This window comes from Pelmatolapia mariae, linkage group LG8, assembly GCF_036321145.2.
Source record: "Pelmatolapia mariae isolate MD_Pm_ZW linkage group LG8, Pm_UMD_F_2, whole genome shotgun sequence".
NCBI classification, from domain to species: domain Eukaryota; kingdom Metazoa; phylum Chordata; class Actinopteri; order Cichliformes; family Cichlidae; genus Pelmatolapia; species Pelmatolapia mariae.
Genome location: NC_086234.1, coordinates 28,384,253 through 28,410,284, shown reverse-complemented (window position 1 = coordinate 28,410,284; position 26,032 = coordinate 28,384,253). Strand labels below are relative to the sequence as shown.

The 26,032-nt window shown below is 38.3% G+C and overlaps 1 protein-coding gene across 4 annotated transcripts in view; it reads left to right on the top strand.

Annotated features, from left to right (window-relative positions):
- The window catches only part of tdrkh (tudor and KH domain containing), a 38,729-nt gene that overhangs the window by 3,255 nt on the left and 9,442 nt on the right, over nucleotides 1-26,032 (top strand). For 3 of the 4 annotated variants that reach the window (XM_063481734.1, XM_063481732.1, XM_063481733.1), the window contains exons 4-8: nucleotides 3,333-3,534; nucleotides 4,554-4,693; nucleotides 4,793-5,108; nucleotides 5,194-5,360; nucleotides 6,000-6,175. In XM_063481734.1, coding sequence (XP_063337804.1) covers nucleotides 3,333-3,534; nucleotides 4,554-4,693; nucleotides 4,793-5,108; nucleotides 5,194-5,360; nucleotides 6,000-6,175 — 1,001 coding nt within the window. The remainder of the gene's footprint in view (nucleotides 1-3,332; nucleotides 3,535-4,553; nucleotides 4,694-4,792; nucleotides 5,109-5,193; nucleotides 5,361-5,999; nucleotides 6,176-26,032) is intronic. The other variant, XM_063481735.1, reaches the window with a different exon arrangement.

Here is a 26,032-nt window from a genome sequence, read left to right as displayed (position 1 = left end):
AACTTTCCCACATTTTGTCACATTACAGCCACAAACATGAATCAATTTTATTGGAATTCCACGTGAAAGACCAATACAAAGTGGTGTACACGTGAGAAGTGGAACAAAAATCAGACATGATTCCAAACATTTTTTACAAATAAATTACTGCAAAGTGGGGTGTGCGTAATTATTCAGCCCCCTGAGTCAATACTTTGTAGAACTACCTTTTGCTGCAATTACAGCTGCCAGTCTTTTACGGTATGTCTCTACCAGCTTTGCACATCTACAGACTGAAATCCTTGCCCATTCTTCTTTGCAAAACAGCTCCAGCTCAGTCAGATTAGATGGACAGCGTTTGTGAACAGCAGTTTTCAGATCTTGCCACAGATTCTGGATTGGATTTAGATCTGGACTTTGACTGGGCCATTCTAACATATGGATATGTTTTGTTTTAAACCATTCCATTGTTAATATTGTAAATATAAATATATAAGAGGATAAAAACTCCTCTTTGGCCTTTCTGTTTTTGTTCGGATGGTGGAGAACCACCTGCCTGATTTCAGAAGCGGGAACAGTTTGTTGCTGGGATGGGACGGGTCCTTCAAAATCTGAGTTGCTCTAGTCCAGCATCTCCTGATGTAAATGTCCTGTGGGAAGGGAGAGCAGTCCTGCGCAGCGTTCCGCCATACGGATTACTTTCTGGAGAGTTTTTTTTATCCTTGACACAGCTGTTTCCATACCAGTATGTGATGTTCTGTGTGAGGATGCTCTCCACAGTGCCTGTATAGAAAGTCCTGAGAATCACTGGAGAGACCCTGAACTTCCTCAGTTGTCGTAGGTGGTAGAGGCACTGCCTAGCCTTTTTGGTCTGGACCTGAATGTGGGCAGACCATGTCAGGTCTGAGGAGATGTGGACACCGAGATACTTGAAGGACTGCACACTCTCTACTGGAGCTCCATTAATGATAATAGGCTTGTAGTCTCTGTACTGACTCCTTCTTAAGTCCACCACCAGCTCCTTGGTCTTGCCGTCATTGAGCTGGAGGTGGTTGTCCTGGCACCACGATACCAGATTCTTCACTTCATCCATGTAGGCCGCCTCATCATTGTTGGAGATGGCGCCCAACACCATTGTGTCGTCAGCGAACTTCACAATGGTGTTGGAACTGTGGGTGGCCACACAGTCTGAAGTGTAGAGGGAGTAGAGCAGTGGCGGGAGGACACACCCCTGTGGCACTCCCGTGCTGATGGTGATGCTGTCGGAGATGCACCTACCCACCCTCACCACCTGAGTTCTGCCAGTGAGGAAGTCCAGCACCCATGCACACAGATGGCTGTTGAGTCCCAGATCCCTCAGCTTTGTGAACAGTCTACCGGGCACTATTGTGTTGACGCTGAGCTGTAATCAACAAACAGCATTCTCACATAGTTACCCTGTTTCTTGTTCGCGTGGCTAAGGGTGGTGTGCAGGACGTGGGCGATGGCGTCCTCCGTGGATCTGTTAGGTCGGTAGGCAAACTGGAGCGGATCTGTGGTGTCTGGGATGGAAGAGGAGAAGGTTTTCTTCAGGTCAGTGCAACTGGCCGGTAGTCATTCGGGCATGAGGGCTTGTTGTTCTTGGGGACAGGGATGATGGTAGATCTCTTGAAGCATGTGGGGACCACAGACTTCGCCAGGGACTCGTTGAAAATCTAAGTGAACACAACTGCTAGCTGGTCAGCACAGCACCGCAGCAGACGGCCGGTGATGCCGTCTGGCCCCGCCGCTTTCCTTGTGCTCACTCTCCTCAGCGCCGCTCAGACATCGTGCTCTGCGATGCTGATCGCCGGTCCCTCTCTGATGACATCACCGTCCTCTAATTTTCTAAAGCTCAATGAGGATAAAACTGAAATCCTCCTTATTGGCACCAAATCTAACCTTTTGAAGGCAAACCATTTCTCACTCACTATCGATAACTCCACAGTTTTCCCTTCTCCTCAGGTTAAGAGCCTTGGTGTCATCCTAGACAGTTCACTTTCCTATAAATCTCACATCAATAATCTCACCTGTTCTGGCTATTTCCATCTAAGCAATATTAACAGATTACGTCCTTTTCTTTCCACCCAGTCTACGTCCATTCTTGTCCACAGTCTTGTTACCTCCCGCATTGACTACTGCAACTCTCTCTTGCATGGTCTCCCTCAAAAATCCCTCCATAAGCTTCAACTGGTTCAGAACTCTGCTGCTTGCAGTATCACCAGAGCCCCCTCCTACATCACCCCTGTTCTTCAGGAACTTCACTGGCTCCCAGTGAAATTCCAGATTATATACAAACTTCTTCTGCTCACCTTCAAGGCCATTCATAACCTCGCACCTCCTTACCTTTCTGACCTGTTAAGCACTACTTTTTCTGCCCGCTCACTTTGATCTTCTTCTATCCAGCTTTCTGTGCCTTCCTTCCGCCTCAGCACCATGGGAAGCAGAGCTTTTAGCTGCTCTGCTCCCAGGCTGTAGAACTCTCTAGTTCCTGATGTAAGAAACATTGGTTCTCTCCCCCAGTTTAAATCTCAATTCAAAACCCATCTGTTCAAGTCTGCATATTCACTGTGAACCCACTGTTTGTTAATTTTATCTTGTGCTTTTGTTTTATTGTTCTTCATTGTGTCATTGTTCTATTATGTGTTTTATCCTATTGTACAGTGTCCTTTGGTGTCTTGAAAGGCGCTTTATAAATAAAATTTGTTATTATTATTATTATTATTATTATTAGTGGGGGTGGTTAATTGATGATTCTAAATTGCTAATAGGTGTGAATGTTTTTCTGTGAGAGACTGGCAACCTGTTCAGGGTGAACCCTGCCTCTCATCCTAAGGCAGCTGGGATAGGCTCCAGCCCCCCAGTGACCATGAATTGGACAATTATTTTGTTAATGTAATTTTTATTTTCCTAAAATACTATTCAGTAAATATGTATTCTTAGATTGATTTCTTAGTTACGTAATGTGTTAGAAAAAGTATTGAAGTGAGCTGGATTGTTATTTTTTTCACTCAGTTGTATTTTAGCTGTATTCAGTTGCCTCCCAGCTCAAGTTTAGAGTTCAGTCTGATTGTTAGTACCATGAAGATATGATAACGTCTAAGTGTCCCTGTGTGTATGCAGCTGAATACATTTACACTGAGGAAATTCTCTCTTGAATTAATGCCTCACCCCTGCATACCTATATAAGATTTTTCAGTATGCCATTGTTACTTCTCAATTGCATGAACTAGATTGCAGTGAGAATCTTGGAGTTCCAAGTTTTACAAGCAGGTCTTAAATTAGTTTCACAGATTGAGCTAGTCTTTCTTTCTCTTTGTATGCTAACTTTTCAGGTGACTGAGAAGTCTGGAGCTCAAGTGAGGGTCGTGTCAGATTCAGGAGATCATGAATGTAAGACGACCGTATGTTTCCTGCTTCAGGGCTCTAAGGAGCAGGTCTTACTGGCCCGCTGTGTCCTGGAGAACCTGCTCACAGAATGTGAACTTGTCTCAGAGATTTTGGAGGTTCCACAGACCTCTTTTGGACGTATAATAGGTAGACTGAATCTTTGATCATGTCAATTGTTTTTTTTTTTTCATTACCAGGCATCATTTTCAAAACTAAAAGCTCCAGTAAGTGACAAGCAGATCAGCTGGCCAGGAGGGAGGCCAGAGTATCTCTTTTATTATAGTTCATAAATAATGTTAGAAAGCTGTAGGTTCTGGCTGTGAAAATGAAGCCAAAGCAGAACTTACTTAAACCTGCATTCTTTCTGTTGATTAGCAGGGGGCAACTTCTCGGATTGCAAAAAAACAAACAACAACAACAAAAAACTGTTTGTGTAGAGTTTATGGGGAAAATGGTCCCTTGGCTTCTTTGCACTGTGAGCTTTGTAAACATGACCAGAAAGTCTTATACTAAATTTGTGTGAGAAGTGAATTTCTCTGTATGTATTATTGTAGGGTCTACCTTACAATATAAAGTGCCTTGAGGTTACTGTTGTTGTGATTTGGCGCTATATAAATAAAATTGAATTTACCATTAATCATATTTCTGTTTATATGAGTTATCTTGGGGTGGTGAGCGATATGGGGTGGCTGTAGCTCAGGTGGCAGAGCAGGTCAGCCACTAATCAGAAGGTCGGTGGTTCGATCCCAGGCTGCCTCCTAGCTGCATGCCAAATATCCTTGGGCAAGATACTAACCCCATGTTTGCCTACTGGTGGTGGTCAGAGGGCCCGGTGGCGCCAGTGTCCGGCAGCCTCGCCTCTGTCAGTGCTCCCCAGGGCAGCTGTGGCTACAATGTAGCTTGCCATTGCCAGTGTGTGAATGTGTGTGTGAATGGCTGAATGTAGTGTAAAGCGCTTTGGGGTCCTTAGGGACTGAGTAAAGCGCTATACAAATGCAGGCCATTTTTTACCATTTATCTTTATGTATGAGGTTTTAATGGCTAACATTCGAACCCCGTGATAAGTATTCATTTAGCCTTATGTCAGTTTAAGAAAAAAGTCCCCATTTTATCTCACCCCTGTTTGCAATAATTGTTAGGAGAACATGATTATCTGTGTATTGCAGGCCGTGGTGGAGAGAGTTTGAAACAGATCACCCGAACCACAGGAGCCAAAGTGGCGTGTTCCAAAGAGCCAGCGCAAGGTGTACGAGCAAAGGGCATGGTGACGATTACAGGGACCAGGCAGGAGGTGAAAAAGGCACAGGTAACGCACAGTGCCTTGATTTGGATCTCCTGTGTGTACCACGTCCTTTAATTTTAGTTGGGGGGACATCTAACTCCTATTTTTGAAACCTGTTCAAAGGATATGATTCTAGAAAAAGTCACCGAGGACATGATGGTGAGGACAACAATCTCACAGTCATCAGCCCGGCGCCAGAAACGTGGCCATATTGTCGTGAGTCAGAAGTCAAACGGCACAGAGACTGAACCTCTATTGTACTTGAACAACAACAGTCCCTTCTCCCACATAGAGGAGAATGCGCTTGTCTTTGCCAATGGGACCACAGGAGAACCAGAAACATTTTTTGACCAGGTGGGAGAGTCAAAAATCAAAACAGCCAGCAAGAAGGAGGGCAGTACAACTACTAAGACCTTCTCTGAAGTGTCCAAGTTTGAAAGTGAGTTCAGATTTCGGTCACCCCAGAACAGCCATGTAATGTGTCTTTAAGTGTAGTAATTTCATATTTTCTCTGTGTGTTCCAGTTGCAAGCCCAGACTTGAGCTTCCAGCCTGACGAACACCTTGAGGTGTATGTTTCTGCATCAGAGAACCCAAACCACTTCTGGATTCAGATCCTGGGGGTTCGATCCATTCAGCTGGACAAACTGACAGAGGAGATGAACCACTTCTACAACAATGGAAACTCTACAGTAAGGACATATCTTGCCCTCCTTGTGTCTTTCTTGTTCCACAAGAGTCCCTATGACAAAGCCAGAATGAGAGTTGAGAGTTCCGATATACTTCCATACACTTGAAACTGCAAAGATCCAAGTATTTTCCTTTTTTAAAATTGATACTATAGGTGGATCTACAAAAGTCTTGGATGAGTTAGAATCTGTTACCATCACTGATTTCTCAGCGATAACTCGGGAATGCAGTGATATAGGATTTTGAAATTGATGCCGTCAGTGTGCCTACCAGGAGGCTGACAGGTAATACTGACGGTTGCCAGTATTTTTTTTTTCTTTACCCTGGTAGAACTGACTTTTTTTTAAGAGTCTTGATTATGTGCTGCAGGTCTTACAACAGTTCAGAAAGCTGGGTAACTCGTAGTAATGGCATTTAAAATGTGATTTAGAGAATGCTAAAAGCCAGGATCTGATGATAAGAAGCAGGCCTGCAACTATTCATCGAGTAGATATAGAAACATATCTGAGATCCTGCGTGTGAATAAAAAGTATGTTAACAATAAGCCCACAGAGCCCATAGGGGCACCTCTATCCCTGCAGCACCTTCTGCAACCCAGTGTCTGATTTGTGTTTGAACTCATCTGGTTTTCTGATCTGTAGGATCAGCGAGTGGACACCATTGTTGTAGGGGACATTGTGGCTGCTCCATACAGAGACCATTGCACATGGAACAGGGCAAGGGTGCTGGGAGTCCTAGGCTCTGGACTGGTGGACCTTTATTACGTTGACTTTGGGGACAATGGGGAACTCCCAAGGAGCAGCCTCCGCAGAATGAGGTAGGTGAATTCAGGGTAAAAGAGGAAGACGTGACTGTACTAATATACAGTAGTATTTGGTTGCTGAGGAGAGGGAAAAGCTGTGGGAGTGAGTGATGGTGGTGAAGACAGCTAGCGATATCCATAGCAAGTTTTTAGATTTTAAAAATACATAACCTTTAGTGTGTTTGGACTCCAAACACATTACTGTGCGGTGTAATTTGTTTGGAGTATTGTCTGGTTTCTTTGGTTTCTTTCTTTTACTGAGTCGTCTTCTTTCCTTAAGTAGACGTGAAAAAGTAACCTTTGGTTCCTTCAAATGCGAGATTCCTTTAATAAACAATGGAAAATTATAAATTTAACGTCGAATGAAACTTTCTCAAAATCCTGAAACTTGCCCATAGTTCAACTATAAATACATCTATTTCAAGGTTATACAATGCACTACTCCATGCAAAAAAGACAGTACTCTATATATAAAGGAAAAGTGAGAGAGTGAAGCTGGAATTAGCATTTTGGAAAAAGATTGGGAAGAAATATGTTGCTTACAGCGGTCCTCCACTAATTCATTAGAATGGAGAGAACATTGCTGGAAAAATATCATAAGATACTTTAAGATTCCAATCCAGGGTAAATTTAGCAATACGAATTCAGAGTGTTGGAGGCAGTGTGGTTCAGTGGAGGCAAACCATTATCACGTGTTTTGGGACTGTCCCAGGCTGTACCTGTACTGGAGTGGGATTCATAAAACACTGAGGTACAGATACCGTTTGACTTTGTAAATTTATACGTGGGTCATGTTATAATTCTAGAACGGAGGACGGATATAAAGCTGCTGCAGGCTCTTCTAGCTGCTAGCAAAAAATCTATTACAAGAAGGTGGATGAACCGAGTCCCACCAACATTAGATGATTGGTATGAAACTATTCTTGAAATCTTTAGAATGGAAAAATTGACGTACTCTCTTAGAATCCAGAAAGACAAGTTTTACCAAATTTGGGATAAATAGATCAAATTTATATCCCCCAACCAAGCAGGCTTTGTGTGACTCCTCCGGAGTATTTTATTTATTTATTTATTTTTCTGCACACCTACTGTTTCTCTATGTTACTTTATTTTTTCTTAACCCTTTAAAACCGGTCAAAGCGGGCACGCTCCGTTTTGCGTAACTATTTTTAAATCCCTGTAGAACTGCAACCACCTGCAATAATTTTTTTTGCATATGAAACCGGAGGAGTTGTACTTACATCTTATGCCATCAGCTTGCCCTAGGTCACCGTTTCCTTCCACATATAGCTTTGCAAAAACTGCAAAAAAAGCACTTGCAGCAACAAAAACATAATATTCCAGAAACATGCTTTGACGATCTGATCAGCTGTTCATAACACTTCCTACCTTGGAATAGACGTCAGCACGAACTATCGCATGTCCGCCATTACCTGCCCGAAACCGGAAGTGACGTAATTTTGTCATTGGTGTTTTTAAAAGTCATGTTTGACTTTATGCTTTTCTGTATAGTTTCTGGGATGCTTAGAACTTAAATTGCACTGCTGAAAATAGTTTATTTTGATTCACATGCTGTTTTTTTGCAAATTTGCATTCTAATATTTATTTTCGTTTTTCCTGCAGTATATAAAAATTGGTGTGTCTCAAAAATAAAACTATGAAGACACTCAAAATAAATTTCCTGTTGTTGGAAATTATTTTGTGCAACTTTTTTGTATTTACAGTTTGGAGGGATAAACCTCTTAAATTTCTCTAACTAGAAATATATGAAAAAAACAAAACAAAAACGATTTTCAATTTTTTTGTAGTTTATTGCACTTTTTTTTGCATTTTTTTTTTCAAATCTCTTTATTTGGTTTTCCTTTTCCATAAAGATGACAAAGATTCAAATATAACTGATTACATATATATGGTAAAAGTTGAACAGAATAAAATACAACAAACAACAAAAGAAAGAGGATGTTATTTATTGGACTACCAATGAGGCTCAGTGATCGTTTATATCTGTGCTGTATTGAAGAGATCTATAAAAGGCTGCCAGGTTGAATAGAATTCTTCCAACTTCCCCCTTAGTAGGAGTTTAATTCTTTCCAGCTGCAAATGTCTCATTATATCTTCTATTAACGCTGATTTGGTAGGAGGCACTTTTTGCTTCTAGTTTAGTAAAATTAAACTGCGTGCTAGCAGCGTCACAAAACGTATTACATTATTTTGGGTGGCTGACAAATCTACAACAACTGGCTTCACTCCAAATAAAGCACAGATTGAGTCTGGCTTCAGTGTTTGTTTTAGAATCTTAGACAAGGTTTGAAAGACATTATTAGTGTGAATGCTTGTAAAAGCATTCACAGTATTGTTGTTGTAATCTTTATTATTCTATTTAGTGTGAATGCTTGTAAAAGCATTCACAGTATTGTTGTTGTAATCTTTATTATTAGTGTGAATGCTTGTAAAAGCATTCACAGTATTGTTCTTCTAATCTTTATTAGTGTGAATGCTTGTAAAAGCATTCACAGTATTGTTCTTCTAATCTTTATTATTATTAGTGTGAATGCTTGTAAAAGCATTCACAGTATTGTTGTTGTAATCTTTATTATTCTATTTTATTATTATAGATTCCGTACGTTTTTTGTACTCTATCTCCTTCAAAACCGTTCAACTTAGAAAAACCATTCAAACACCATTAGATTCCTCTTCTTTTGGACATGACTGCTTGTATTTATATTTTTAAAATTATTCAACTTATTCAACTTTTTTCAACAAAAATTTCCCATGTATTTCAATGGGGAGACCCTTCAAATTCTCCTTCAACTTACTCCTCTTTAAACTGTATCTACTTCCACATACATTGACGTAGAGCCACCATTCAAACTTTAAAACGAAGACAAGATATTCAACTATTCAACTTGTATTTATCTTTTCAATATCTTTTATACTTTTTCTTCAGTTCCAGTTTAAGTTTCATGATGTTTTTTCACCCGTTTCAGAGTTTATAATGGGTGTGTATGGGACGGAATGTTGGGGCTAGAGTGAGACAGCTCAACTGCTAGAGTGAGAGGAGCAAAAAAATTAATCTTAAAATCTTTTTTAAAACTGCTGCTGTGTCCGCGGCGTTTGCTCTACAGGTATGATTTTACCCTCAAAACGTAGCCATCGCTGTCCTCTTTCACCCAATGTGTTTACTATTGTAATAGGTGTTATGGTTCTTCATAAATGTCACCAATGCACAGCCTACTCCCTCCAACTCTTCCATAGACTCTAATGTTAAAATGGCTCAGAAGGTTCGTTTGAAAATCAGAAGTACAGGCTGTCTTTACACTGTCACCACGTCCATATATTAAACTCTACAGGCATGAAAACTGAGAATTCAGTAGACTAGACATTGCTGTCGCTCACGGTGAAAGAATTTTGTCAATATGACCTATACTTTTCATTTGGGAAGGATTTGTTTGGGCCTGACTTTTCTGTTCATTTTAAGCAGCAAAAGTGAGGTGCATGTCTGTGAGCGTGTGTATGGAGCCCCTGGCTCAGTCACTATAGCAACCAGGCTCACACCTGCCTGCCTAACGAGCTCTCTCTCACTGTGCCAAGATTCATCTTAAACACTTCTCTTTCAACTGCTGCTGTGTCCACAGTGTTTGCTCTACAGCCATCATTTTACTCTCAAAACGTCGCCATCGTTGTTCTCTTTCCAACACTGTCTTTCAAAGCTCAGAGATGTAAAGTTTTTAAACTGTGTGGATCCAAGTGGAGGGATCACATTTTAGTCATTCAGCGATTCAAAGAATATGAACTTTTAATATTCATTCAGATGTTTTCTGACTCTAAATTTTCTTATCTCATTACATAGGTTTTTCTAATTTACAATTAAAACATTTTCAGCTATTTTCCAACTTCTTCTCTGTGCTTGTCAGCTTTTAGCAGTTCAGGTTTTTTGTTTTCAGGTGCAAATTTCGGTATTTGTCATCTCATTCAACATTTTTAACTTAAAATTCAGCAATTAATTCATTTCAGTGCATACATTCAGATTCAAGCATTCACACTGCAGTTTCATCAGAAAATGCACTTTCTAGTTAGTGTGAATGCTTGTAAAAGCATTCACAGTATTGTTCTTCTAATCTTTATTAGTGTGAATGCTTGTAAAAGCATTCACAGTATTGTTCTTCTAATCTTTATTATTATTATTATATCATATTCCGTACGTTTTTTGGCATCTATCTCCTTCAAAACCGTTCAACTTAGAAAAACCATTCAAACACCGTTAGATTACTCTTCTTTTGGACATGACTGCTTCTACTTTTCTCATTTATAACATTTATATTTTTAAAATTATTCAACTTTTTTCAACAAAAATTTCCCATGTATTTCAATGGGGAGACCCTTCAAATCCTCATTCAACTTACTCATTTTCAAACTGTATCTACTTCCACATACGTTGACATAGAGCCACCATTCAAACTTTAAAAGGAAGACAAGACATTCAACTATTCAACTTGTATTTATCTTTTCAATATCTATTATACTTTTTCTTCAGTTCCAGTTTAAGTTTCATGATGTTTTTTCAGCCGTTTCAGAGTTTATAATGGGTGTGTATGGGACGGAATGTTGGGGCTAGAGTGAGACAGCTCAACTGGCAGAGGGAGAGAAGCAAAATAATTAATCTTAAAATCTTTTTTAAAACTGCTGCTGTGTCCGCGGCGTTTGCTCTACAGGTATGATTTTACCCTCAAAACGTAGCCATCGCTGTCCTCTTTCATCCAATGTGTTTACTATTGTACTAGGTGTTATGGTTCTTTCATAAATGTGACCAATGCACAGCCTCCTCCTTCCAACTCCTCCATAGACTCCAATGTTAAAATGGCTCAGAAGGTTCGTTTGAAAATCAGAAGAGCATGGTGTCTTTCCACTGTCACCACGTCCATATAATAAACTCCACAGGCATGAAAACTGAGAATTAAGTAGAGTAGACATTGCTGGCGCTCACGGTGAAAGAATTTTGTCAATACGACTTGTACTTTTCATTTGGGAACGATTTGTTTCGGCCTGACTTTTCTGTTCATTTTAAGCAGCAAAAGTGAGGTGCATGTCTGTGTGTGTGTGTACTGAGCCATTGGGTGCAGTCACTATAGCAACCAGGCTCACACCTGCCTGCCTAACGAGCTCTGTCTCTCACTGTGCCAAGATTCATCTTAAACACTTCTCTTTCAACTGCTGCTGTGTCCACAGTGTTTCCTCTACAGATATCATTTTACCCTCAAAACGTAGCCATCGTTCTTCTGTTCCCAGCACCGTGTCTTTCAAAGCTCATAGATACAAACTTTTTAAACTGTGTGGATCCAAGTGGAGGAATCGCATTTTAGTCATTCAGTTATTCAAAGGATATGAACTTTTAATATTCATTCAGATGTTTTCTGACTCTAAATTTTCTTTTCTCATTTCTTATGTTTTTCTAATTTAAAATTAAAACATTTTCAGCTCTTTTCCAACTTCTGTGTGGTTGTCAGGTTTTAGCACTTCAGCACTTTTGTTTTCAGGTGCAAATTTCTGTATTTTTCATCTCATTCAACATTTTTAACTTAAAATTCAGCAATTAATTCAATTCAGTGCACACATTCAGATTCAAGCATTCACACTGCAGTTTCTTCAGAAAATGCACTTTCTAGTTCTTCTATTTTATTATTTTTATATATTCCGTACGTTTTTTGTACTCTATCTCCTTCAAAACCGTTCAACTTAGCAAAACCATTCAAACACCGTTAGATTCCTCTTCTTTTGGACATGACTGCTTCTATTTTTCTCATTTTTAACATTTATATTTTTAATTTTATTTAACTTTTTTCAACAAAAATTTCCCATGTATTTCAATGGGGAGACCCTTCAAATCCTCATTCAACTTACTCATTTTCAAACTGTATCTACTTCCACATACGTTGACATAGAGCCACCGTTCAAACTTTAAAACGAAGACAAGACATTCAACTATTCAACTTGTATTTATCTTTTCAATATCTTTTATACTTTTTCTTCAGTTCCAGTTTAAGTTTCATGATGTTTTTTCAGCCGTTTCAGAGTTTATAATGGGTGTGTATGGGACGGAATGTTGGGGCTAGAGTGAGACAGCTCAACTGGCAGAGTGAGAGAAGCAAAATAATTAATCTTAAAATCTTTTTTAAAACTGCTGCTGTGTCCGCGGCGTTTGCTCTACAGGTATGATTTTACCCTCAAAACGTAGCCATCGCTGTCCTCTTTCATCCAATGTGTTTACTATTGTACTAGGTGTTATGGTTCTTTCATAAATGTGACCAATGCACAGCCTCCTCCTTCCAACTCCTCCATAGACTCCAATGTTAAAATGGCTCAGAAGGTTCGTTTGAAAATCAGAAGAGCATGGTGTCTTTCCACTGTCACCACGTCCATATAATAAACTCCACAGGCATGAAAACTGAGAATTAAGTAGAGTAGACATTGCTGGCGCTCACGGTGAAAGAATTTTGTCAATACGACTTGTACTTTTCATTTGGGAACGATTTGTTTCGGCCTGACTTTTCTGTTCATTTTAAGCAGCAAAAGTGAGGTGCATGTCTGTGTGTGTGTGTACTGAGCCATTGGGTGCAGTCACTATAGCAACCAGGCTCACACCTGCCTGCCTAACGAGCTCTGTCTCTCACTGTGCCAAGATTCATCTTAAACACTTCTCTTTCAACTGCTGCTGTGTCCACAGTGTTTCCTCTACAGATATCATTTTACCCTCAAAACGTAGCCATCGTTCTTCTGTTCCCAGCACCGTGTCTTTCAAAGCTCATAGATACAAACTTTTTAAACTGTGTGGATCCATGTGGAGGAATCGCATTTTAGTCATTCAGTTATTCAAAGAATATGAACTTTTAATATTCATTCAGATGTTTTCTGACTCTAAATTTTCTTTTCTCATTTCTTATGTTTTTCTAATTTAAAATTAAAACATTTTCAGCTCTTTTCCAACTTCTGTGTGGTTGTCAGCTTTTAGCACTTCAGCACTTTTGTTTTCAGGTGCAAATTTTTGTATTTTTCATCTCATTCAACATTTTTAACTTAAAATTCAGCAATTAATTCAATTCAGTGCACACATTCAGATTCAAGCATTCACACTGCAGTTTCTTCAGAAAATGCACTTTCTAGTTATATTTAGTGTGAATGCTTGTAAAAGCATTCACAGTATTGTTCTTCTAATTAGTGTGAATGCTTGTAAAAGCATTCACAGTATTGTTCTTCTAATCTTTATTATTAGTGTGAATGCTTGTAAAAGCATTCACAGTATTGTTCTTCTAATCTTTATTATTATTATATTTTATTATATATTCCGTACGTTTTTTGTAGTCTATCTCCTTCAAAACCGTTCAACTTAGAAAAACCATTCAAACACCATTAGATTCCTCTTCTTTTGGACATGACTGCTTCTATTTTTCTTATTTTTAACATTTATATTTTTAATTTTATTCAACTTTTTTCAACAAAAATTTCCCATGTATTTCAATGGAGAGACCCTTCAAATTCTCATTCAACTCACTCCTCTTCAAACTGTATCTACTTCCACATACATTGACGTAGAGCCACCATTCAAACTTTAAAACGAAGACAAGATATTCAACTATTCAACTTGTATTTATCTTTTCAATATGTATTATACTTTTTCTTCAGTTCCAGTTTAAGTTTCATGATGTTTTTTCACCCGTTTCAGAGTTTATAATGGGTGTGTATGGGACGGAATGTTGCCGCTAGAGTGAGACAGCTCAACTGGTAGAGTGAGAGCAGGGGGGGAATTAATCTTAAAATATTTTCTTAAAACTGCTGCTGTGTCCGCGGCGTTTGCTCTACAGGTATGATTTTACCCTCAAAACGTAGCCATCGCTGTCCTCTTTCATCCAATGTGTTTACTATTGTACTAGGTGTTATGGTTCTTTCATAAATGTCACCAATGCACAGCCTACTCCCTCCAACTGCTCCATAGACTCCAATGTTAAAATGGCTCAGAAGGTTCGTTTGAAAATCAGAAGAGCATGGTGTCTTTATACTGTCACCACGTCCATATAATAAACTCCACAGGCATGAAAACTGAGAATTTGGTAGACTAGATATTGCTGCCGCTCACGGTGAAAGAATTTTGTCAATAGGACTTGTACTTTTCATTTGGGAGCGATTTGTTTCGGCCAGACTTTTCTGTTCATTTTAAGCAGCAAAAGTGAGGCACATGTCTGTGTGTGTGTATGGAGCCATTGGCTGCAGTCACTATAGCAACCAGGCTCACACCTGCCTGCCTAACGAGCTCTGTCTCTCACTGTGCCAAGATTCATCTTAAACACTTCTCTTTCAACTGCTGCTGTGTCCACAGTGTTTGCTCTACAGCCATCATTTTACCCTCAAAACGAAGACCTCGATGTTCTCTTTCCAGCACCGTGTCTTTCAAAGCTGATAGTCACAAACTTTTAAAACTGTATGGATTCAAGTGGAGGGATCACATTTTAGTCATTCAGTTATTCAAAGAATATGAAGTTTTGATATTCATTCAGATGTTTTTTGACTCTAAATTTTCTTTTCTTATTTCTTAGGTTTTTCTAATTTTTATTTAAAAACTTTTCAGCTATTTTCCAACTTCTTCTCTGTAATTGTCAGCTTTTAGCACTTCAGCACTTTTGTTTTCAGGTTATAATTTCTGTATTTTTCATCTCATTCAATATTTTTAACTTAAAATTCAGCAATTAATTCATTTCAGTGCATACATTCAGATTCAAGCATTCACACTGCAGTTTCTTCAGAAAATGCACTTTCTAGTTATTATTATTATTATATTTTATTATATATTCCGTACGTTTTTTGTAGTCTATCTCCTTCAAAACCGTTCAACTTAGAAAAACCATTCAAACACCATTAGATTCCTCTTCTTTTGGACATGACTGCTTCTATTTTTCTTATTTTTAACATTTATATTTTTAATTTTATTCAACTTTTTTCAACAAAAATTTCCCATGTATTTCAATGGAGAGACCCTTCAAATTCTCATTCAACTCACTCCTCTTCATACTGTATCTACTTCCACATACATTGACGTAGAGCCACCATTCAAACTTTAAAACGAAGACAAGATATTCAACTATTCAACTTGTATTTATCTTTTCAATATCTATTATACTTTTTCTTCAGTTCCAGTTTAAGTTTCATGAGGTTTTTTCAGCCGTTTCAGAGTTTATAATGGGTGTGTATGGGACGGAATGTTGGGGCTTGAGTGAGACAGCTCAACTGGTAGAGTGAGAGCAGGGGGGGAATTAATCTTAAAATATTTTCTTAAAACTGCTGCTGTGTCCGCAGCGTTTCGTCTACAGGTATGATTTTACCCTCAAAACGTAGCCATCGCTGTCCTCTTTCATCCAACGTGTTTACTATTGTACTAGGTGTTATGGTTCTTTCATAAATGTCACCAAAGCACAGCCTACTCCCTCCAACTCTTCCATAGACTCTAATGTTAAAATGGCTCAGAAGGTTCGTTTGAAAATCAGAAGAGCATGCTGTCTTTACACTGTCACCACGTCCATATAATAAACTCCACAGGCATGAAAACCGAGAATTAGGTAGACTAGACATTGCTGCCGCTCACGGTGAAAGAATTTTGTCAATACGACCTGTACTTTTCATTTGGGAGCGATTTGTTTCGGCCTGACTTTTCTGTTAATTTTAAGCAGCAAAAGTGAGGTGCATGTCTGTGTGCGTGTGTACTGAGCCATTGGGTGCAGTCACTATAGCAACCAGGCTCACACCTGCCTGCCTAACGAGCTCTGTCTCTCACTGTGCCAAGATTCATCTTAAACACTTCACTTTCAACTGCTGCTGTGTCCACAGTGTTTGCTCTACAGCCATCATTTTACCCTCAAAACGAAGACATCCATGTTCTCTTTCCAACACCGTGTCTTTCAAAGGTCAGAGTTTTAAACCTTTAAAACTGTGTGGATCCAAGTGGAGGGATCACATTTTAGTCATTCAGTGATTCAAAGAATATGAACTTTTATTATTCATTCAGATGTTTTCCGATTCTAAATTTTCTTTTCTCATTACTTAGGTTTTTCTAATTTACATTTTAAACATTTTCAGCTCTTTTCCAACTTCTTCTGTGTGGATTTCAGCTTTTAGCAGTTCAGCACTTTTGTTTTCAGGTTAAAATTTCTGTATTTTTCATCTCATTCAACATTTTTAACTTAAAATTCAGCAATTAATTTATTCCAGTGCATTTGTTTAGATTCAAGCATTCACACTGCAGTTTCTTCAGAAAATGCACTTTCTAGTCTTTATTCTTCTATTTTATTATCTATTCCGTACGTTTTTTGTACTCTATCTCCTTCAAAACCGTTCAACTTAGAAAAACCATTCAAACACCGTTAGATTCCTCTTCTTTTGGACATGACTGCTTCTACTTTTCTCATTTTTAACATTTATATTTTTTAAATTATTCAACTTTTTTCAACAAAAATTTCCCATGTATTTCAATGGGGAGACCCTTCAAATTCTCCTTCAACTTACTCATTTTCAAACTGTATCTACTTCCACATACATTGACATAGAGCCACCATTCAAACTTTAAAACGAAGACAAGACATTCAACTATTCAACTTGTATTTATCTTTTCAATATCTATTATACTTTTTCTTCAGTTCCAGTTTAAGTTTCATGAGGTTTTTTCACCCGTTTCAGAGTTTATAATGGGTGTGTATGGGATGGAATGTTGCCGCTAGAGTGAGACAGCTCAACTGCCAGAGTGGAAGCAGGTCGAAAATTAATCTTAAAATCTTTTTTAAAACTGCTGCTGTGTCCGCAGCGTTCGCTCTACAGCCATCATTTTACCCTCAAAACGTAGCCATCGCTGTCCTCTTTCATCCAATGTGTTTACTATTGTAATAGGTGTTATGGTTCTTTCATAAATGTCACCAATGCGCAGCCTCCTCCCTCCAACTGCTCCATAGACTCCAATGTTAAAATGGCTCAGAAGGTTCGTTTGAAAATCAGAAGAGCATGGTGTCTTTCCACTGTCACCACGTCCATATAATAAACTCCACAGGCATGAAAACCGAGAATTCGGTAGACTAGACATTGCTGTCGCTCACGGTGAAAGAATTTTGTCAATGCGACTTGTACTTTTCATTTGGGAACGATTTGTTTCGGCCTGACTTTTCTGTTCATTTTAAGCAGCAAAAGTGAGGTGCATGTCTGTGTGCGTGTTTGGAGCCATTGGGTGCAGTCACTATAGCAACCAGGCTCACACCTGCCTGCTTAACGAGCTCTGTCTCTCACTGTGCCAAGATTCATCTTAAACACTTCTCTTTCAACTGCTGCTGTGCCCACAGTGTTTGCTGTACAGCCATCATTTTACCCTCAAAACGTCGCCATCATTCTTCTCTTTCCAACACCGTGTCTTTAAAAGCTCAGAGATGTACACTTTTTAAACTGTGTGGATGCAAGTGGAGGGATCAAATTTTAGTCATTCAGTGAGTCAAAGAATATGAACTTTTAATATTCATTCAGATGTTTTCTGACTCTAAATTTTCTTTTCTCATTTCTTAGGTTTTTCTACTTTACAATTAAAACATTTTCAGCTATTTTCCAACTTCTTCTGTGTGGTTGTCAGCTTTTAGCAGTTCAGCACTTTTGTTATCAGGTGCAAATTTCTGTATTTTTCAATTCATTCAACATTTTTAACTTAAAATTCAGCAAATAATTCATTTCAGTGCATACATTCAGATTCAAGCATTCACACTGCAGTTTCTTCAGAAAATGCACTTTCTAGTTTATTATATATTCCGTACGTTTTTTGTAGTCTATCTCCTTCAAAACCGTTCAACTTAGAAAAACCATTCAAACACCATTAGATTCCTCTTCTTTTGGACATGACTGCTTCTATTTTTCTTATTTTTAACATTTATATTTTTAATTTTATTCAACTTTTTTCAACAAAAATTTCCCATGTATTTCAATGGAGAGACCCTTCAAATTCTCATTCAACTCACTCCTCTTCAAACTGTATCTACTTCCACATACATTGACGTAGAGCCACCATTCAAACTTTAAAACGAAGACAAGATATTCAACTATTCAACTTGTATTTATCTTTTCAATATTTTTTATACTTTTTCTTCAGTTTAAGTTTCATGATGTTTTTTCACCCGTTTCAGAGTTTATAATGGGTGTGTATGGGACGGAATGTTGCCGCTAGAGTGAGACAGCTCAACTGGTAGAGTGAGAGCAGGGGGGGAATTAACCCTCAGAGTCCTAACCTGGCCATTTGTGGCCACTTCACTTTTCTTTTTTCAACCATTTTTGTTCTGTTAATGCAAATGGAATGAAACTTCCCAAAGGTGTGTATTTTTTTCAGATTTTTTAATTTTCAACATCAGCTCCTTAATAATGTCAATAATATTCACTATACACTAAATTGTTCCTCTTGGCTCTATCGTGGCCATTTGTGGCCAATTGAAACCCATTATAACCACCTTTTTTGATTCCTTGTTATTGACAGTACTATATCATGCGATTTAGGTAAAATTGCTTTCATTCTAAACTCAACACATGAAAATTGTAGTTTTTAATGTTTTTTACCAAATTACATCATTTACCCATTTTTGGCCAAGCAAGCAATTTCATGTAATATTCTGAGTTTCTAGTAGCGGCCTTTGATGGCCTACCACACTCCAGTGGACCAAAATAATGAAACAATTTTGACATAGGTTTGATCTTAAGGATCTAATAGTTTGTGTTTGTGCATGACATTGCAGTACAAACATGTATTTGCAAGATAGACTGGAATAAATTCAAACATTACATAGGCTGCAGTGAATTTCTGTGGATGCAGGATATTGAGCTTTGAGGTTCCCAGTCAAACTTAGCTTTGAAGCACATGTTAAAAGCACTTTTACTCTTGTATTTTTCATCAAAAGATACCATACCCAAAATATCAACTCTAGAAACAAAAACAAAAACAAAAAAAACCCAATCACAGGACATTTTGCAGAGTTCAAACCTGCAGCTGCAGCTGGAGCGTAAACAACAACAAACACTATTTGTAAACGTGTCCTGGAGTTTATGCAGGTGCAGACAGAGCTACTGCTGTAAGTAAGCCTAACAGCTTCCAGATCATTTATTCTGGCAATATGGCAATTAGATCATCACTGCTTCAATAACTGCCTATATGATCTGGTCAGAGAGCAAGGACAGCAAGCAGTCCTCTGCCCTGGAAGAAAATACATCTGCCCAAGATGAAGAAACCTCCTCTCCAGAAGATGAGGGGACAATCTTCAAAGAGGCTGACTGCATCACCACTAATGTTGAGTTCTAGCCAGTGCCCGAATCCTCTTCTTTGGGGGAGGATTGGGGTTGGGGGGCATGGAGGTGGGGCATGGAGGTGGAGCCCCCCCCCCCCAAAGAACATAGGAGCATTTTCTGAGACCGAGGAGCCGGCGACTCAGTGGATCGACCATGAAAGGAAAACCATGTGGGTCCCACTACTGAAGAGAGACTGCACCACAATCCAGTACCAACTGGTATCAAACCAGGGCTCACCCTGTATGCAGTTTCCTGCATTAGCAGCCTGAGATCTACTTTTGACTTTTTTATAACAAAGGAGATCTTTTAGCTGCTGTGCACCCTTACAAACCTGCACGGGAGGCCAAGGTGTGAGGATTGGAGGATTATAGATGAAGTGGAGATAAAGCCTACACCAGAATAAAGCAATACATAGCATGTTGGATGAAAACACTGGAAGTTCTCAGGAAGTAAAAAAGGCATGGGGTTCAGACTCCAACTGACGGAGGAGCTCCGAGGACAACGTCTTTCCTTCAGTCACATTGGCAGAGGAACTCCTCAGATGAAAACCGGCAGAGGGGAAACAACCCAGAGCTTCCTCCTCAGCTCCTCCAGTTGCAACAGAGGAAGATTTTGTTGTCTGTCTTTGGCTTCACCAAAACTACCACAGCAATATCCCACATGCCAAAGCAACGGAGGAATATGCTTCTTTTGACAGCAACACACAAGGAACCAGCAGTCGGTGATGGGGAACAAAGGATGCGTGAAAGGAACCGAACAGCAGCCCCTTGAACCAGGTGTAGAAAGTGTGCCTACAAAAACCACTCTAATGTAGTTAGTACATCTTGCTGCTAATGAGGATGCACACAGAAGCACACAGATACTGGAATATAAATTTTGATCATTTTATTGGTGATTGCAGGGATTATTTGGTCATTAAATTGCCTTTCTGGCCACTAACACACCATGTGTGACATTGCTTTTGGCCATTCATTCCCCCCCCCCCCAAAAAAAAAGAAAGAATAAATAAATAAATAAATAAAGTAAAAATAAATCATTGTAACAGTTATTGTTACTGACCTGCAATGATGATAAAAAACATATTAGGTTTCACCATTTATATGCTAAAAGATGTGAACTTTATTACTATTTTTACTATAATAATACATAATCTGACTGGTATTCAAAGGGTATAATATCAGAATTTGAATTATATTTTGGTTTTTATGACTAGAAGCGGTGCTAATTTAAAAAATCAAGTCAATGAAAGTAGAAAAATGTTTTAATATATATGAATTTTATAGCATTTTGTAAATGTAAACAGGGGGTGGCCATTTTTGGCCACGAACAAGCTGAGAGGGATTTTTTTTTCTTTTTCTCTCACTGCACAAAAAAACAAAGATGCATAAAACTCATTGATACTTTTAATTATTGCTATGCATCTAGCCTCCATCATAGTTAGAAAATAAATCAGTTTGCATGTATTATTTAGAAAAAAAATGGGGATTTTATGCTTTTATCCCTATGTAAATCATTAAAATTATGTGATTTAACTGGTATTTAAAGGGTTAAAATTATGAATTTGATTGAAATTTTGGTCTTGATGAACAGCACTGATACTAATATAAAAAATCAAGTCAAAAAAAGTGGACATTTTTCTTAATATATATGAATTTTATAGCATTTTGTAAATGTAAACAGGGGGTGGCCATTTCTGGCCACGAACAAGCTGAGAGGGAGTTTTTTTGTTTTTCTGTCACGGCACAAAAAACAAAGATGCATAAATGTCATTGATGCTGTTAATTATTGCTATGCATCTAACCTTCATCATGGTTAATAAATAAATCAGATGGCATGTATTATTTAGAAAAAAACTGGGATTTTATGATTTTCTCTATTTATGAGTCGTTATGATTATGTGCTCTAACTGGTATTTAAAGGGTTAAATTTTAGAATTTTAATGAAATTTTGATTTTCATGAACAGCCCTGATGCTAATCTAAAAAATCATGTAAAAAAAACTGGACATTTTTCTTAATATATATGAATTTTATAGCATTTTGTAAATGTAAACAAGGGGTGGCCATTTGTGGCCACGAACAAGCTGAGAGGGAGTTTTTATGTTTTTGCTCCCTCTGCACTAAAATAACAATGCATTATAATCAATGTTGATGTGAATCAATTATATGCCCCAGACTCTACTATTAATAATACAAGAAATTTCAGTAGCAATGCAATTATATAAAATTGCGAGATTTGAGGTTGTCGTCCAGCTGGTGCAGTGGACAAACAAACTGGTGTTTAAAGGGTTAAAAAATAAAAAAGTAATAATTAATTTATATTTATGGAAAGAACTGAAGTTAATTAAAAGCTTTAAGCAAAAAAAATGGCAAAAAAACAAAAATAATAAAAATTACAGACCTAATCTGTAGGTGGCCATTTTTGGCCACGAACAAGCTGAAAGGGTAGTGATTTTGAGCAGACTCTGAGGGTTAATCTTAAAATATTTTCTTAAAACTGCTGCTGTGTCCGCAGCGTTTCGTCTACAGGTATGATTTTACCCTCAAAACGTAGCCATCGCTGTCCTCTTTCATCCAATGTGTTTACTACTGTACTAGGTGTTATGGTTCTTTCATAAATGTCACCAATGCACAGCCTCGTCCCTCCAACTCTTCCATAGACTCTAATGTTAAAATGGCTCAGAAGGTTCGTTTGAAAATCAGAAGAGCATGGTGTCTTTCCACTGTCACCACGTCCATATAATAAACTCCACAGGCATGAAAACTGAGAATTCAGTAGACTAGACATTGCTGGCGCTCACGGTGAAAGAATTTTGTCAATACGACGTGTACTTTTCATTTGGGAGCGATTTGTTTCGGGCTGACTTTTCTGTTCATTTTAAGCAGCAAAAGTGAGGTGCATGTCTGTGAGCGTGTGTATGGAGCCATTGGGTGCAGTCACTATAGCAACCAGGCTCACACCTGCCTGCCTAACGAACTCTGTCTCTCACTGTGCCAAGATTCATCTTAAACACTTCTCTTTCAACTGCTGCTGTGTCCACAGTGTTTGCTCTACAGCCATCATTTTACCCTCAAAACGTAGGCATCGTTCTTCTCTTTCCAACAGAGTGTCTTTCAGAGCTCAGAGATGTAAACCTTGTAAACTGTGTGGATCTAAGTTGAGGAATCACATTTTAGTCATTCAGTGATTCAAAGAATATGAACTTTTAATATTCATTCAGATGTTTTCTGAGTCAAAATTTTCTTTTCTCATTTCTTAGGTTTTTCTAATTTACAATTAAAAACATTTTCAACTATTTTCCAACTTCTTCTCTGTGGATTTTAGCTTTTAGCAGTTCAGCACTTTTGTTTTCAGGCGACAATTTCTGTATTTTTCATCTCATTCAACATTTTTAACTTAAGTTCAGCAATTAATTCATTTCAGTGCATACATTCAGATTCAAGCATTCACACTGCAGTTTCTTCAGAAAATGCACTTTCTAGTTCCAATATGTTGTTATACAGGGACAATTCCAAAACATATGCGCCAGTGAAGCAGGTTGCTGTTTACATCTTTCGCAGGACGAGTTTACATTGGGGAACATTTTTGACAGTTTCAACTTTGATAAATGGAGTCTATCTAGCACTTTAAACTGTAAGAGTCCATGATAATTACAAACAGAGGAAGAGTTTACATTTTCTTGGGCTTTTGTCCATTGACTATCTGTGATTCTCATACCAAGGTCATTCTGCCAGGCCTCTTTCAGATGATCAAGCGTGGTAGTTCCATCCAGTTGTGACCATGCATTGTGAATTTTTGTTATTAGTCCTTTTTTGAGTGGGTTATCTAAGGTAGAGTCTGGGGGTCGATCTGGAAAGGATGGAAAATGACTCCTTACAGAGCTTCTGATCTGTAAGTATTTGAAGAAGTCATTACTGTGCAAGTTAATTTTTTCTTGCAATTGCTGGAATGTGGGAAAAACCTTACTGATGAATAAATCCTTTATTGAGTGCAGCTCCTTAAGGTTACATTGGAGAAATGGGATGTTTGAAAGTGATGGTGTGAATGTTGCGTTATTCATGAGTGGAGATAGTATGGAGGCTTCATTCCACCCGTAATGTTTCCTTATCTGAGTCCAAATTTTAATTGTATGAGAGATTACAGGATTCTTAAGGTCGTGTCTAGGGATAGGGAGAGCTGAATAGATCATAGCTTCTAATGAGGAGGGATAACAACTTTCACTTTCCATCGTTGTCCAGTCGGCCCCCCGAGTGCTCAACCAAAACGACATGGAACGAACATTACATGACCAATAATAAAGACGGAAGCATGGCAACCCCATCCCTCCCTGACATGTCGGTCTCTGCAGATAGCTCTTCTTGATTCTTGGGTTCTTTCTGTTCCATATGAAACAGGATATTAAGGAGTCTAATTTATTAAAAAAAAGGCTTTATTAATCACAGTAGGGACACACTGAAATAAAAATAAGAATTTGGGAAGAATATTCATTCTAACAATGTTTATTCTTCCTGCTAGTGAAATCGGTAGATTAATCCATTTGTCTATGTTATTTTTGCTTTCATCATATAATTTAGAAAGATTATGTTTAAATAAGCCACAATAATCCTGAGTGATATTTATTCCAAGATATTGGAACTGATTAGAAACTCTAAAAGGTAAGGTGTTGAAGCTACTTGGGTTTCCTATTGCTTTAGAGTTGACTGGAAACCACACACTTTTGGATAAATTCAATTTGTACCCTGACACTTCTCCAAAGTTTTGCAAAATCTCCATGATGACTGGGACTGATTTTGCAGGGTTAGAGATATACAGTAGTAAATCATCTGCATATAGCGAAACTTTATGTTCTGCTTTTCCCCTTCTAATCCCCGTATATTCGTCTGTTGAACGCAGTAGAAGAGCTAAGGGTTTTCAATAGCTAATGCAAAAAGCAGAGGTGATCGAAATAGTCAGAGTGGACATTGTTTGTTTGTACGACACTTTTGGTTGGACGTATAGTAGTTTAACCAGAGAAATAAATTTAGGGCCTAATCCGAACCTGGGCAGGGTCAAGAAGAGATAATCCCACTTGATCCTGTCAAAGGCCTTCTCCGCATCTAAGGAAAGTAAAATTTCAGGGTTTGGATTATGCTTGTCTTACGTATAGATAATGTTTAGTAGTCTTCTAATATTAAAAAACAACTGCCTGTCTTTAATAAATCCTGTTTGGTCTTGAGACGTAATTGTTGGCAGAACTGTTTCCAGGCGTGTTGCTAAAATCTTTGCAAGTATCTTATTATCTACATTAATTAAACTGATTGGTGTATATGAAGCCGGGTCTAAAGGGTCTTTTTCTTTTTTATAGATCAAAGAGATGCTTGCCTGATAGAGAGTTGGCAGTAAGGCTTTTTTGTCCAGCGCCTCATTATATACTTCTAGCAACAGGGGTGAAATATGGTCTTTAAAGGCCTTGTAAAATTCTGAAGTATAGCCGTCTGGTCCAGGAGCCTTAGAGTTTTGCAAATTATTTATTGCTTGCTGTATCTCTTGTATAGTTATGGGTTTTTCGAGTTCTACTTTTTCTGAGTTGATTGTAGGTACATTAAACTTGTTAAAGAACATCTCAAAAAGTGTGGGGTTCTTTTTTGATTCTGAGGTGTATAAGTCTGCGTAGAAACTTTTGAATGTGCTATTTATCTCCTTTGGGTCCCTCGTTATTTGTCCCGTGCTGGTACGAATTTCTGTAATCATTCTTGTTGCTGCTTGTTTCTTGATTTGTTGTGCTAGAACTTTACCCATTCTTTCCCCCTGTTCATAATATTTATATTTTGTCTTGGTTAGAAGCTTGACTGTTCTTGCAGTATACATCAATTCTAAATCAGCTTGCAGGGACAGTTTCTGCAAGACTGTTGAGGGCAGCACCGTGTGTTGTCTGTCTACTTCCTGTATTTTGTCTTTTATACGACTTTCTTCTTCTATTTGTTGTTTATTTATCAGACTCTTCCATGAAATCAACTGCCCCCGAATATACACTTTTAGTGCTTCCCACAAGGTGGACCTTGTGATATCTGGAGTGTTATTAATTGACAGATAAAAATCAATTTGATTCTTAATTTCGTCTTTCTCCTGTTTATTTGATAATAGACTATTATCAAATCTCCATATCTTTGTTGTATGATTGTACCCGAGGGCTAATTGCAAGAGAAGGGGGCTGTGATCCGATAACATTATTGTGCCGTATTCACAGTGTTTTACTGATGGTAGAAATTTAGAATCGATTAAAAAGAAGTCTATCCTGGTATATGTCTGGTGGACTGGAGAATAAAACGAATATTGTCACACATTAGGATTTTGAGCTCTCCATGGGTCAATTATTCCATAATTTCCCATAAATTCCTGGATGGCTTTTGCCGATTTAGATATTTTGACTGGTCTACTTGATGATCTATCAAGGTCTGTATTCAACACAAAGTTAAAATCACCTCCTATGATTAATTGGTGAGTATCGATATCCGGTAGCTTTGATATTATCGACCGTATAAATTGCTCGTCGTCC